The 15707-nt window shown below is 36.2% G+C and overlaps 2 protein-coding genes and 1 long non-coding RNA gene across 6 annotated transcripts in view; 2 read left to right on the top strand and 1 right to left on the bottom strand.

Moving 5' to 3' along the window:
- LOC141453559 (uncharacterized) overlaps positions 1-2352 on the bottom strand; it is a 44560-nt gene extending 42208 nt beyond the window's left edge. Inside the window, exon 1 of the mRNA XM_074126939.1 lies at positions 2320-2352. The gene's annotated coding sequence lies outside the window, so the exon portion shown is untranslated. The remainder of the gene's footprint in view (positions 1-2319) is intronic.
- LOC141453662 (uncharacterized) overlaps positions 1-15707 on the top strand; it is a 354403-nt gene that overhangs the window by 114282 nt on the left and 224414 nt on the right. The gene's annotated exons all lie outside the window — the stretch shown is intronic.
- The window catches only part of LOC141453605 (uncharacterized), a 122993-nt gene that overhangs the window by 98779 nt on the left and 8507 nt on the right, over positions 1-15707 (top strand). For 3 of the 4 annotated variants that reach the window (XM_074127029.1, XM_074127035.1, XM_074127043.1), the window contains one exon: positions 5983-6101. In XM_074127029.1, the coding sequence (XP_073983130.1) occupies positions 6060-6101 (42 nt within the window). In that variant the 5' untranslated portion in view covers positions 5983-6059. Of the gene's footprint in view, positions 1-5982; positions 6102-15452; positions 15574-15707 lie in introns of those variants that run through there. The other variant, XM_074127051.1, reaches the window with a different exon arrangement.

Here is a 15707-nt window from a genome sequence, read left to right as displayed (position 1 = left end):
ACAGCCAGCATCGTCTAGGAACTTATCACTAGAATATCACTCACTCTCCATTCTTACTTATAAATACAGTCGCTTCACACATTCATCCCTCTACTATATACAACTATTTACATACAAACTTACAACTAATGGATGGATCAGTACACTCTATATTCCTGCCATCCTTATAGCTTAACCTAAATTAAAATCACGTAATCCTTCTCTAATCATTTTCTTCCATTCATTCTATAACTTTTAAATACATTCATATTTCATTGCTAGCTCTGCTATAGACCTAAGCACATATATGTTGGTGGAGAATATTATGTCTTCGTAGCGAAATGGTGCATCTAAATACCTGTATATGTCGTCAAACATTCGTTTCCTTTCTACCACATAACGTGGACATATCATTATTATATGTTTGAAATCCTCCTCCTCATTGCAATCTACGCAAAGAGGAGAGAACCTTTTATCGTTCTTAAGTATTGTCTAATGACATCAAGAAGTTCAACCTATATTTTTGTGCCGGATGTTCAGTTCCTCACTGGTAACACGATGGTTATTTAAGTGGCATAGCATTCACTAAAATCGTGCTTTCTCCTTCCTTTCCGTAGTAAAATTGTTATGCGAAAAAAAAGCGATAGATTGGAATAAGCGATAATCCGCAGGCGCGATGTTCTAGGCGGGGTGGGGTGAAACTCGAACTTAAGATCTTTAAGATTTGAGGCGGCCAGAAGACGCAGTCTGTGGTCATGCGTTATCATGGCTACAGAACCCTTTTTTCTTTTCAAAGCCAGAGCAAAATGGACCCAAATTGTGATTAATTTAAGTTCAGAAATGATACCTCGTTCAGGAACCAACTCAAAAAAGTACCACTCCCTTATGTTAGTCTATTTAAAGCCCAAAAAGTTGACGATTCAGGCATATCTCTCTATTATTAATTTTGATAGTTGTCGTTAAATGTAGGTAACTCAAATTTCAACTCAAGCTTCAGTTAGCTTAATAAATAGAAAATCAATTGATTTGCAGAGGTGACAATTTTTGTAAGATAGCCTAACAGATTTTTAGGCACCATCCTAATGAATGTGCTTATTCAAGTGAGACACTCCTAACCTGTTGGCAACTCTTTTAGTGCTTATTGGAGCATCAGCTTCTTCGGCTGCTCTTAATAAATCAGATGAAGCCTCATAATCTCTGCCTAGAAATATTTAAATCAATACCGTGCAGCACGAAATGAAAAAAACATTGGCCTGCCACTTAATTTTACTGTAGTTTTTGTAGTTTTGTAGCTGTAGTTTTTGCTGTATAACCGTGTTTTTTAAATAATAATACTTTAACAGAGAAGGATTACTGTGATTTTAATTTCGGTTAAGCTATAAGGATGGCAGGAATATAGAGTACTGATCCATCCATTAGTTTGTATGTAAATAGTTGTATATAGTAGAGGGATGAATGTGTGAAGCGAGTGTATTTATAAGTAAGAATGGAGAGTGAGTGATATTCTAGTGATAAGCACCTAGACGATGCTGGTTGGCTGCATGGCGAAAGCCAATGCCAAAAAAAAAAGGCAAACAAAAAATACTTCAACAGCCTGAACAGTGCCTGAATTCCAAAATTGTTATTTATCTATTTTAGTTATAGAATTTTTTACAACTTTATTACATACACGGGTACATAAATCCGACGGATGTAAATATAAAAATATGTGCATTGGTTTAAGGCTACACACAATGTCTTGGACTCGTAAACGGCGGCTATCCAACGATTGCAGACGTAATGGGGCCATTAAGGCTTTATGGAGTGCTACTGCCTCCATTCTTGGATAGCCGTCGACAGGTTGGTAGCGCGACCAACGACTCCCCTTAGACGCCTCATATACTGTATTATTTCTTTGGGAGGGTGAAACTCTTGGCCATTTAAAGGTGTAGATCTCGAAATAAGCAATAATTGTACCATATTTAGGAAAAAAATTCTTAGGAAAATGGAAACAAAGTGAAAAATATTTTCAGTGAAATGGCTCTTCTGATATTTTTTGGGGAAATTCATCGCTAAATTTTCATGTCTGGTCCCACGGAGGCAGACATACTACTTTGTACCGATTAAACTAACTTGCGATTTCACGTTTAAAGGGCTAGAATAATCACATACAAACTATTTGAACTCAGAGGACCGAGAAAAAGTGCATTTCCACTGAAAACGGAAAATCTACTGTACCCTCAACCCATTATTCACCGAAACAGTAGGGCAAGAAAGGGAAATTCCCTTCGGCTGTTCAAACAATTTCAGGATAACCATAGACAAACTGTAGAGATAACAAGATATTGAACTGTGACTAACCTGAAAGACTGCGTGCGCGGCCCGAGTTGAACTAATGCGGACTGGCGGTTGAGCAAGTCATCCCCAGTACATATATATGGAGGACGACTTTAACAGGGTTACGAAATTATTTTGTTTTAACTTTTAAACAAAACTCTATTATTTAAATACTTATAAAATAAAAAAAAACACTAAAGATTGTAGTTTTTATATTATTCCGAGTTTAGAAAACTATTTAATGAATAATTGTTCTCATAGATTGGCTTTTGAAAACCTGGTTAGGTCCTCAGTGCGTAGCGCGCATGTTTCCTGTATTCCTGGTCGGTTTCGTACTTGCATCCATTATCAGAAGTAGATTAGTGAGTTTGGTGTAGAGATTTCGGCTTTACAAGTGTTTTCATTTCGGTCAGTTCGTAAACTAAGTATTAATCTTAGTTTTTACTTCTTAATTAATTAAAATTGTAATTTGTTTTATATTGTAGGTACAACTGTACTGTACAACTGTCAGTTCAGGTGCAATGCCAGAATAGAAGACAAACCAAACCTTTTAAGTTAACGACCACAAAGATACAAATCTCAACTCAACTGTGGCACTACGGCCCGTGTAGGACCTTGGCCTCCGCCAGTACCTGACCCCAAGCCCCTCTATCCAAAGCCTTCCTTCTCCACTGTCTTTCATTTAGCTCCCGGAGATCCTCTTCCACATCACACAACGCAGTCTAGGTCTCCCTCTCGGTCTACTACTTCCAGGGTGACCCTCCAGCGCTCTTCGTGGTGCTCTCGCCACTCTCCATCCTCTGCACATGTCCCACCCAACGCAACCTTCCCTGCTTGACGACGGACACTAAATCCTCTTCCCCGTACAACTCTCTTAACTCCGCGTTTTTTCGGCACCTCCAGACTCCATCTTGGCCACACTGATCCATAGACCGCCCTTAATACCTTTCTTTCTCAGCGGTTCAATTTTGATTCGTCTGCATGCCTGAACGTCCACGATTCCGAGCCGTACACGTTACAACGGGCCTAAGGACTGACTTGTAGATCGTCAATTTGGACTTTCTTGAAAGGGATCTATTGTAAAATGTCCCCCTCAGCGCTCCCAGACACCTATTTCCGGTCACTATTCTACTTTCTATATCTTGGCTTACCATTACCACATTTTTGTTAGTGAGAACAGCTCCTAGATATTTAAATTCACTAACGCCCTCAAACCAGTGCTGATCCGCGATCAATTCTCTGAAACATCTTGCTCGCCGAGTTGTGACCATGTACTTAGTCTTCTCCTCGTTAATCTGCAGGACCATAACCGGCCGCACCTTCGGCCATCTCCTACAAGGTTTCCCTAAGCGCAGTCTTTGACCTCTCCATATTGGCTACATCATCTACGTAAGCCATATAGTCAGACATCCTGTTACATATTTTGCCTCCACAACAAGATAAAATCACAATTTTTAATAAGTAAAGTAAGAAGATAAAGGCTCTTTCGAGTCACGTAGTCAAGCTTTAATTACTTCTTCGTGCTAAATTTTTACGAAATCGGACTAAGCGTTCTAGAAATATTAGTTAATAAAAGTTTTAGAGAGGGCCTCCTTACTTGCGAGGGGCAAACTCCCCTCCTTATTATAGAAAAAAGAGAAAAAAAATTGTCACTATTATGTGTTTTTGAACGTTACGCTTTTTCTAGCACTTTTTGTCAGTTTTAATTGATCTTTAGGAAAGATTTTTTGACCCTAAGGTTGAAAGAGCATTCTTCTGCCCAGCTTAATGAACCATTCACCCTAAAAAAGATTGAACACAGTACTCTACAATACAACAACAAAGTCTGTTAATTATTATACAATGAATTAATTGTGTCCATTTTGACAGGAATATTACTGCTCTGGGACACAATTAGTTATTGTGTTGGTCCACCTACACAGAAGGTAACAAACAAACAAACTGAATCTGTCAAGGTAGAAAAGATGTGGATGGGGTTACCAAGACTACTACGGTGAACTGGACCCATTGTGTGGTTACCTCTTTGTAAAGAGGCTACACTGGATTCAGTCGTCTGGTAAAATGTGTGTAGAGAATGACTAAAAAGTGTTTATGTAATGTGGTTGAATATAAAGGTATCTTATTTGAAGCAATACAAGAGCAGAATTCAGTCATTTAATTCAGCATTCAGTGATGTTTCGTCTATGGAGAAACGACAAAAGAAAGGAACATGATAAGACAAAAAAATAAATAATTAAATAGAAATAAATAATCATTTGAGGTCCCTTATACGACTTCCTCTAACTAACGTAAGAGACTTCCTTTGTTTTATTACAAAAAGTTGTGCCTCAAATAACCATAGATGTCGTACAGGCACAATGGTAAAGAAGGGTCAATGCAGAAATGGCGCTAATCACTTAAGATTCATTGAAGTTCAATACCCACTGGGTACAATTTTTTTAAAAAATGAATCAAATGTTAGAATAAGTATTTAGATGGGTAAATAGTGCTTAAATTAAAAACTCATGGAGCAATTTAAAAAAAAAAAAATTGAGAAAAAAGGAAAAAAATCATAACAGTAAATTATAAGCATTTCAGATTGAAGAATTATGATCAAATAACGGAAACGAGAAACCGGGCGAAATTCTAACTTTAAGTCTTGGTGCATTAATAGTCCGGTTTCCGCTTGTCCGGATGCTTGTTGCATCCTGTAGCGCCACAGTTACGGTTTGAGCTACGCTAGACTAAAATGGTGTAATGAACACGAACCTCCGCCTGGTCTTATTCTACAGCTCCGTAGTGCAACTAAAGTATCTTACAACTTTTTAGGCTTTTTAACCATGCCCACGTTCTCCAAAGTTGGCATTTTTTATGAAAGCCGTTCGAAATCAATTGAACTCAAATCTGGTTAACAGTAATTAATGGTATTAGCTCAGGAAAGCAATTTTGATTGAGGAAAGCATTTTGTCACAGAACCCTTTTCTAACATTCAGTTCTAAACAGAAGCGATGGGTATTCATTTAAAAAGATAGTTATACGAAAGACAATTCTTTCTTCTTCTTCTTCTTGCGTAGTAACAAACCCATAAATTTCAAATCTGATGTTGAAGCCCTTTACAGCATCTTTTATTTACCGCTGGACCTAATGTTTGTAACTTCTACTCTTCTTGTGCCTTCTTCCGAGCAAATGAAAGTTTTGTCCTCAGTTCTTTGATCTACCATTCTTCGTACTCTTAGTCTGTACACTAAAAATAACGTTTCTTTCTTTCTTTTTGGCAACGCTAGGCACTTCTGTTTGTTAACAAAATTTTACATTTACGCAGTTGAAGGCTACAAATTTCATTTGAAACATGAGGAAACGTTCTGAGGGGAATTATGTACTTTGTACAGTTTCCATTTAAAGAATCCCCTCAGTTCAAATTACATTAAGATCAATTAGCCAGCAATAAATGAACACAACTGAAAATCTCAAGTATAAGGAAAACGGATTAAACCGGACGTGTAATTTTTATAAGACATTTTGAATGTCTCTAAACTTGAGATAATTGTTCAACATTTAACGAACCAAACTCTAGCTCACCATGAACTCACATTTGAACATTGAAAATTTTTAACGAACAAACTATGATTCATTAAGGAGCCACTATAGGTCTTAGCCCTAAAATTTAATTATGAATTTTCTAATAAAGTAATTTTTTTTCCCCCCTAGGAAGAAAAAACAGATTTGGTAGCTTTCTGTGATGATTGTGGTAACCTAATGATGATACAATGGAGAGATGACGTCTAATGGGAAATCAAAATTTGAGCTTGAACTGCAGAAGTACTACTGTAAGTAAAATAATAAATTCTTGATCGATTAAATTGAAGTAACTTTAATCCTATGGTTTCTTTAGAAAGGTGGGTTCAAAACTGGGTGGTTGGTGTTTTGAAGGCAGTGGCTGAATCCTTGTTGATGATGAACACTATCATGATTATCCTTGGATTTCGCACCAAATTTAATAGGAATAGGACCTAGTGACCTTGAAGTGAATAGAACCTCACAAACCTTAAGTCTACTCTTTTAGAAAACAGTCATCAGCGTAGAACTGCATCAGCTTCTAAGTGCTGGACACTTGCTGAAAGAAGAAAAGCTCCCAAAAACCTGTCTCTAGGCGATATCAAAAAGCTAGCATAAAGAGTTGCCCTGATAACCCTAGGCTCTAAATTCACCATATTGTGGATAGCGTTCCTGATAATCTGCAGAAATTATCAAATAGTTTAATAATTGATAAAAATATTAAAGATAAAAACAAATAGATAAACAATAGGTAGCCCTACAGATTGTGCCAGTAGATGTTACATGATTGGTCATTTAGCTGCTATAAGAACCCGTCGTAAGCAACTGTTTTATCCGTCGAAAAATAACAAACAAACATACAGACTGTGGATGACTGAACAGGACCAAGAAGGAAGCAAACGGAAATCTGCTTGATCTACTCACCTAATTGAGGCAGTTGCTCATCACCTTACTTAGTAGAAGTAGATAATTGTAAGTAGATTAGTTAGATAGACTAGCTGTTAAAGGTGGGACATCTTCGAGATGGTCCTAAGTAAAAAGCAGAAGCTAGATTTGCGTTCCTTCTAATATAAATAACCAAGAACTAGAAGAAGGAAATAAGTAGAAGAACTGGAAGAACATAATGAGAGGCACACCCTGATGTAATGCGGTAAACGGTTTCACGATGGAGGAAGTGGTTCAGTGAGTGAGAGTCCCACATTCCTGAGGGCAGAAGCTAACCAAAGGTTCCTAATTCCAGTCGTAAGGAAGAAATAAGTGCTCAAATATTAAGCACCTAATGAAAGTAAGAAATATCTGCTTATCTATGTTTATTGTGATGTGCTAGGCTTTCAAATTACATCTTTCCAATTAATTTTTGAATTAGGCTGTGACGCTTCAACTTTGACTTGACTTTTGATGCTCCTGAATAAGCAGGCTTCTTAATGCCTACGGGAAATTGTTTATACCTTATTTGATGTTGTTTTCTTTACATTGTATTAGACAACTTCCTTATGTGTTCTCAGTGATTACTCTAATATAAACCACTGACTTGGTAATATTTGGCTGCCTTTTAAGTTTTAGCTTTTACATACTTAACTTTTATGTTAAGTACGTTAAGTTACTCCTTTTACGCTAACAAAGTTCATTAATGTAATTTATCCCTCAACCAGAACTCTTAATAAAAAAAGTAAATTATAAGAGATCTATTACGCCTTAAATAAATATATAATACTGGTTATAAATACTCGCTTGTAGTGCGGGATAGCTGACCGGCACACAATCAGGCAGTTAATACTCCTTTACCAATGACTAACTCCGTTAGAAATAGGATTAGATTTTTTTTTATATACATAAGTGATGCGCTGATTGCCTAACTAACTCCTTGCTGGGTATTGGCCAGCTCAAGAATTGCTCGACTTTATCTCTTGCGGCCATCCACCAATTCCGGATATTTAGCTGTCCTGTATATCACAGCAAAGCCATTGGATTTAGAATTTCAGTAGAATTTTCCTGAGGGATGCACCCTCATAATACGTATAGAGCTTGTTTTTACAGTTAATTTTCATAAAAACTAGCGCAATAATAAAATTCAATATAAGAAAGGATTTATTAAGAAGATTACTTAGTGGGGTACTGCCTCACTTTGCTTGTAATCTTTTTACAGTTCACTCACTTCTCATAGTAGATATCTCTGAAACAGATGTGCATTATACATAAAATATCGCTACAAATAACAATAAAATAGTTTAATTTGGGTTATTTAGTATTAGTGCTAAGATTTATATTTTCATTTATGCGGTATTTCAAGGAGAAGTTTTGTGAATAGAACCAAAAGAAAATTAAGTATTAATAAATCTTCTTTGGGATTATACTTTAAGTACTGAAGGATTATACCTTGGGTAGTTATTAGTGTTATACCTGTGGATTTGTTAGTACATATTTATTTTTGTAAGATAATTTCTTTTGTTGGGAAACTGGTAAGCGTGTTTCACAACTTTCAAAAGGTAAATCCAGCTCATTGTAAACCTGGGAAATCGTGTTAATCATTTATTTTATTGTAAAAAAAAGGGATTATATTTAGCAGAATAAAATGTATTTAATCCCTATTATGCGCTGTTATGAGGATTTTAAAAAAATCATTCGTTGTATTTCACTACATTATTAATCTTTAATCCTAGTAAATTTTGCATTTGTATATTCGTATGTATGTTATAATTATGTATGTATAATAATGTATTATCTAGGCGCCACGGTAGCCGAGCGTTACAGACGAGACCTGCGAAGCTAATATGTATTGTGGTACTGGGTTCGATTCCCGGTCTTAGGCCTTCGATTTTATTTAATGGTTAATAGAAGAAATTTACAGTGAAGTATGTTTGCTAGTCGCCTCCGTCCGCGACACCTAATTGGTAGTTGGATGTTAAGCCCCTCCTGAAAAAATAGGCGATTACTTTACTTTAATGTATTATCTATTGAAATAAAATTTGGATTTTCTTTATGAAATACGTAAGTATAGATATTTTATTGTATATTATTTTATATGGTCTTATATTTTATTGTATATAATGTATATTTCATTTTATATTTCTTTTCTACATTGTACATTCTATGTTCATTAATTGTATTTATACTTCTGTGGACATAGAGAATAAACGGTTCTCTTCCAGGTTTACTAGAAGGGAGGGGGAAATTCCTATTGTTTCAGGAGTTTTACATTAATGTAACGGGAATTCATTTTTTAAAAAAAGGATTGTTGGAGAGAAATAGTTTGTAATTAATGCATTTTTCATTTATGTGTTTGAATAAATAATATTTCATTTAGAAGGAATTTTTTTTTGTTTCGACGTTAATATCGACTCTAATGACTTTCAATGGTCGAACAAGTTAGGTCACCTCTTCTTTTTCTTTTTATATAGTTTTCTCAAATTTATAAGGAGGGTATGTAGTAATGAATATTGAATGAGTTTCAAAATGAATTTTAAGGAGAGATGATCAGGGATCAATATTATTATTTGAAAGTTTTTACGGGCTTATTTTACGGCCTAAAATAAGTTCAAATTTTATTTTAATTTTAATTCTAAGCTACATAATGAAGCTTTCGGCCAAACATCCCTTGCCTTCATCAAGTTAATACTCCCTGTGGCACTTGATTTACAGCTTCCACAGAGATTACAGTCCACAAATAAATTCCAGTGAAATTTCAGATTAAACTAAGTTAATTTGTTCAATAAAACATTGAAGTAGCTAAGCTGCCCGTACAGGTAACTTACTTAATTAAGTTAAGCTCGTACAAAATGAATTGCTATAGATGTACTAAATCTAGGTAAAGTTTTTAGTTGAATTTATTCTTTTAGATTAAGTTTGGAAAATATTTTTCTTTAGCTGAAAGGGAAAACAATATTTTTTATTTATAATTTTAAATAATTGAGGAGATCAAATTTTGGGGAAGGGCATTTAAAAAAAGAAATCTTTACTGTTATTCTCGGATGTGATCCTCCTGCTGATCTCGTTCGAGACGTCACTACTAGCAGTCACTAGAGATCCCAGGTACACAAAGATGTCGACTTTCTCAAATGAGTAGCCGCCGACTTTAAGGGGGGGCCTTCAAACCTTTAATCGTTTGTTAAAAATTTGGTCTTACTTTGGCCCATACTTCTGCCAGCCTTTTCTATTTCCACAAAAGCAGTTCTTCCATCATCGGCAGATCTTCCTATAATGTCGACATCGACGGCATAAGCGAGGAGTTCTACTGACTTATGAAAAAATATATAGATCGGATTGTCTAATAACCCACTCCAAAGCTAAGTTAAAACAATAAGCAGGCTAACGCATCACCCTGCGTTCAACCCATTAGAGGCTTGGAAGTTTTGGGAGATATCCGACTGAACTCGCACAGCACAGTTGACAGAAGTCATAGGTAATAGCAACAAGGCGCACTAACTTAGTTGGAATTCTGAGGTCTACCATAGCTTGGTAAAGCTGGCTCCGATTTGGCAACAACTTCTAAGTGAGATAGGAAAGAGAAAGAAGTCAAAAGATTTAATTTCAATATTCAATCTTATTATTATTTTTGCAACCCTATTGTTAGTAAGAATTCTGCATTCCGTGCTAAAAGTTGAGCTTATTGAGCGCTATTGTTGCCTGAAAGTAACTCAATAAATCATGCTTACATGATCCTGTTTCTTGACATGGTTAGCGGAAGATGAGTTTCCTATTCTTCTCGAAGTTTTTATTACCTTATTATTTATTGCCACCCTCTATTTCCGGATTTTCCTTTAGTCACACCGGATGAAAGATTTCATTTATAACACGAAACTCTCCTGTTATAAATTGTTCTTATTCTACTACCACCCTCTTGCCATTTTCCAATAACTTTTCTTCTCCACTTCTTTGGGAATATTCCTTCATATAGATTTTCAATCGATAAAAATCTCTTTATTGGGCAATTAAATTCTTTATTCAATAAATTATAGCAATATATTCAATATTGGGCTTACTGCTTTATAAGTTTAAACAAAGATTTCTGTCTGGGTGCCTTCCTGGACGTAGCACAGGCTTTTGACAGGGTGTGGCACCCAGGACTGTTGTACAAGCTCTCCTTATTACCAAATCCTTCAATCCTATTTGACAGGTCGCTACTTCAAGGTTAGATGTGGCATTGAATTCTCTGATGCTAAGCGAATCCAAGCCGGCGTCCCGCAAGGAAGCATCCTTGGCCCAGTCCTATATCTAGTGTACACTGCTGGACATCCCCACGCACCCTCATACCTTAATTACAACCTATGCAGACGATACACCGCAATATTATCCTCAAATCCCAACCCTTCTGAAGCTTCCACATATGTCCAAGAACACCTTGACCTCATTTTCTCTTGGTGCAAAAAATGGAAAATTAGTCTAAACGTAGACAAATGTCAACAGATAATATTCACCTTACGTAGACACTTGCCCCCATTACTCATACACAACAGAGAAATACCGACCAACACACAAGTACGGCTACCTGTGACTGTATTTAGTCAGTCAACTTACATGGAACCCACACGCTAGACTGAAAAGGCAAGAACTCAATAGACGATACGGACAACTATGAAGACTGCTTAGGGCGGAGATCAGCCATGAACGTACAGAACAAACTGACTCTATACAAGACACTACTAAGACCCATCTGGACCTACGGAGCTGAGCTGTGGGGCTCTGCGAAACCTTCCAACATCCAAAGAATCCAATCCTTTCAATCTAAAGTCCTTCGGCATATCGTCAACGCTCCTTATTATGTAACCAATTTAACCCTCCACACAGACCTCAATATCCCTTTTGTCAATGACTATAATCCATTCTCGCTTCCTTAATTTTTCATAATAGCTTAACCATACATCCTGATCCCACAGCACAAGCCTTATCCACAACAACCCATCCCGACAGTCCTACACGACACCTGAAACGACGTTGGCCCCACGACCTTTTACCTATTTCCTAAACTTCCTTCCAACCTCTAGAGAGTTCCAGCATTACTGGCCCCTATCAGCATGCCTTCCCGATTGTGGCGCTGGATCCTCGGATTTGATTGCTTGATGTATATGTATATGTACAGGCTGTAAATAAATAACAAAAATAAGTTTAAACTATAAACTTGAACATAAAGTATGTGCATCTTTCTGGTATTTTTATTATCTGAAACTTTTAATAACTTAAAATAGGTTTATGAGAACTTCTTAAACAGCTGACATTTGCAAGATTTTTTTTAGCTACTTGTGATTTTTTTTACGTCAGAGAAATAATTTATTATTCAATAGAATAAAAAAGGCTTAGACGAGAAAATCTGTACTAAAGTTTTCCTTTTACAGTATTTATTTAAATTTGCTCACATGTGTTACTTTTCTTTGCCTTTTGAGTGAGTTTTTAAGAAGTTTGTGGCGGTTATTGTTTGATTTACATTTTATCTGGTGATTCTTACTTGAAATAGACGTCTGCTATACTTAAAACTGTCCATCTTTCGTAACTCCACAAACCAGTTTCTGGAGAAGGACCACCGAAGGTGTCCGAAATAACGAACATTTAAAGAAAGTTTTCTTTATGCTGGTGGCTAACCACGGCCAAAAATCCAACTTATTCATCAATTTTTACTTGAAAAGGTTTCCTGAATTAACCAATCAATTGTCGAGAATTCGTCAATATCCCTGGAAACGTCTTTCCATCACAACATAACCTTCATTCTATCCTGCTGTCTTAGACTCCTTTCTCCAGTTGAGCCTCCTTAGAATAATCATAAGGACAGCTTCTACTTCTCCTTTTTTTCTCTGTACTTGGTGCTTAGAAAGAGAATGTTTGATTTGATCCTTTTAAATTGCAAGTAAACTATTGTTTCTCACATTATTCGTAATATTTACAACTATAACAAATATTGTAAACATGTAAATTTGATCTTACTGGTTTAGTTCACATTTATGAGTTATTAGAGTAATCACTCAGTCAGTGAAACTCTTTTACGGTGGATTTCGCTCGCATCAATCTCATCTCGTATCAATACCGGAGAACCGGAGTAGATCTGGGTTTCTAGGCAGAAATTTTCTATGCAGAAAACCCAAGAAATTACCTTAGAAAAGAGGACATGCTATTCTTTTCGGAAAGCGAAGTTGATCTTAAAGCACCAGCAGCGTATGACACAACCTCATCCTTTTGTTTGCGAATGAAGTTTCGTTTAATTTTTTCAAACTTCAAAAATTCTACGTTCAAAATTTCTGAATCACTGACAGCAAGAGCTTAGATCGCTCTTTTATGGAAGCTGAGTTAATAGGAAATTAAGGCTATATTGTCCTCATTTGCTCAGCTCTGCAGAAAGTGGTTGTAAATAAAAGCTCTCCGGTTTCAGTCGGCTTATCGCTTCCACCCTATCTCTTAGGCCCTTATAGGGGATTTGCTTTCCTGTTCTGCGTCATGTGCTGTCCTTCCAATCTTCATCATACGCTTCAGCGTTACTAGTTTTCACTGGAATCTGCAACTCTTTCATAGATCCTTTATAAATCCAACTTATATGGTCCTAAGTTAATCTATTCTAAAATCAATACAGAGTTATTGCAGGCCCAAATTGTTCTCATAGAACTTTTTAAGGATGGTCCACAATTCAAAAATATGAACCTTCTTTGTCCAAACCCACTTTGTTAATCTCCCAAAATTCTTATTAATATCTATAATGCACATAATCTATAACATCACTGTAATTCTCACTTATACAGATAAAACTTTGTTGATCCCAACATTCTGCGTACAAACTCGTGACATTTAAGGAAATACTTAAATCTGGATTCGGCTTTACAGCCGCTCCTAATATAGTCTTAATCAAAACTATAATCCCATCAAGGTCTTAAGATCGATTAAATTGATATTAGAGTACAAACAACTTCAAAATGTTATTACAATGGATTAATTATAATCGCCATTTCTATGAAGTGAAAAAATGCTTAATTTCAGAAATCTTCATCAATCAAAACTTTGACAATTTGAAACTAAACTTCTACATTTGAACTTTTCATGTAATAGTGGTCGCGACAACTATCTCGATCCTCGCTAGTTTATACTTTATTCTTACTTAATAAAAAAATAAAAGGAAAAAAGCGAAACCTCTCGGTAAAGTTAAAGGCATATGACTTAAACTTTTGACATTAACTTTAATTTTATAAATAAATTCAGTTGCTTTAAACGCCACGAAAGCCGAGCGGTTTAAAGGTGACGTTCTCAAAGTACATTGAGGTACTGGTTTTGATTTCAGGTCTAGACTATAGATTTTATTTAATATGTTTAATAAGAAAATTAAGTAAACTAAGTTAGCTATCCGCCTCCAAACACGATATCTGATCGATAGTTGGACGTAAAGCCCATCCAAAGTAATAATAGGCTACTTAACTTAACTTTAAATTAAATCAATGTAAAGAAATTAGAACCACTTAATTAGTTTAAAACACGACACCGGTAGTTCCACTTCCGCCTGCAATCACACGCACTTCCTCCAGCTCAACATCTATCTTCTAGAACTCTTCCTTGACAACCCAAGACGTCTCTAGTGAAGAGATTGCACTGATAGGTGAATGTTTTAGAGCAGGGGTCCCCAATCTACGGCTAGCGGGCTACATGCGGCCCCCTGAGGACTTTTATCCGGCCTCCGCCGCACTTCCGGAAGGGGCATCTCTTTCATTGGTGGTCAGTTAGAGGAGCACTATATGTGGCGGTGCCGCAAAGCGCTGCGTCGCTCATGTACAGGTACTACTTCCGATGACGCGGGATGCACGCGTCACGGCTCCGAAAACAGCCAGAAGTTGGAAGAAAGGCAAAGCACTATAATTAAACCGGACATTGGACCATCTCATTGGCCAAAAGCAGGTCCATAATTCCCACAGAAATACTGGGCAGTTTGGTGATCTAAATTTACTTGTTCTTTATTTTAAATATTCTATTTGTTCCTGTATTTTTTTTTTTTTTCACTTTAAAATAGTTTGATTTATAGTCCGGCCCTCCAACGGTCTGAGGGACAGTGAACTGGCCCCCTGTGTAAAAAGTTTGGGGGCCCCTGTTTTAGAGAGTTACCACTGGGGTAACTCCTCCACTCGTTTGTATCTACTACTCTAGTGTTATTCTGGTTTCTTATAAACTCAAAACGCTGATTGAAGCACACAAATAAACGAGAAAATGAACAAATAAATAATAATAAGTTATTGAATTATGTTATTAATAACGTAAGTTATTGACAAGTTGTTGCATAGGAAGTCTAACAAAATTAAGTTTTAGTAAAGCCTTAAAGCACCATAAAAGCTTTACATTTTGGTCTTTAAACCGGATATTTCCAAAATGAAAATCTGCTCGATCTCTCATTGGGAGAATAAAAATATCAGTTTAGTACTGCAACAGCGATTGGGAGTAGAGAATTTAGTAGAAGTTAACTAACTTGTTGTTGCTGATGAAAGAGCTCTATTGTCATGTTCATCTGCTAGAGTTGTTTTTTCTTGTAGATTTCTACTAGTTAAGTAATAATAGAAAATATGACAAAGTAATGTTTGTCTAGTCGCCGCTCATAGCCACTAAAAATAAAAGAAAAGAACGAAGAATATTATTTACTAAAAAATTCTTACAAATCTCCAAGACAAATACATCTTGGAGAGGGAGGTTAGAAGTTTGGAAATAAATACGAAGTGTCAATGCCTTGGTCACGTTATTCCAAGCTCGGGCATTATATCGTACTTGACAATGTATCGGGGCATTTTATGCTTGGTAAGTGACATATCTGTATATAGATATTTTTTGGTTTCATCCTTTTTTAGATCGATAAATTAATCCAAAGGAAGTGTTGCGTACTTTGCAGTGTTCTAGAACGGAAATAGTGTTCATAATCCGAATTTGAATTG

The sequence above is a fragment of the Rhodnius prolixus genome, unplaced genomic scaffold, assembly GCF_049639745.1.
Source record: "Rhodnius prolixus isolate KJV_2025 unplaced genomic scaffold, Rpr scaffold_1, whole genome shotgun sequence".
NCBI lineage: Eukaryota > Metazoa > Arthropoda > Insecta > Hemiptera > Reduviidae > Rhodnius > Rhodnius prolixus.
The sequence above is the reverse complement of the archived record's forward strand: the minus strand, read 5'-3'. Positions and strand labels throughout refer to the sequence as shown.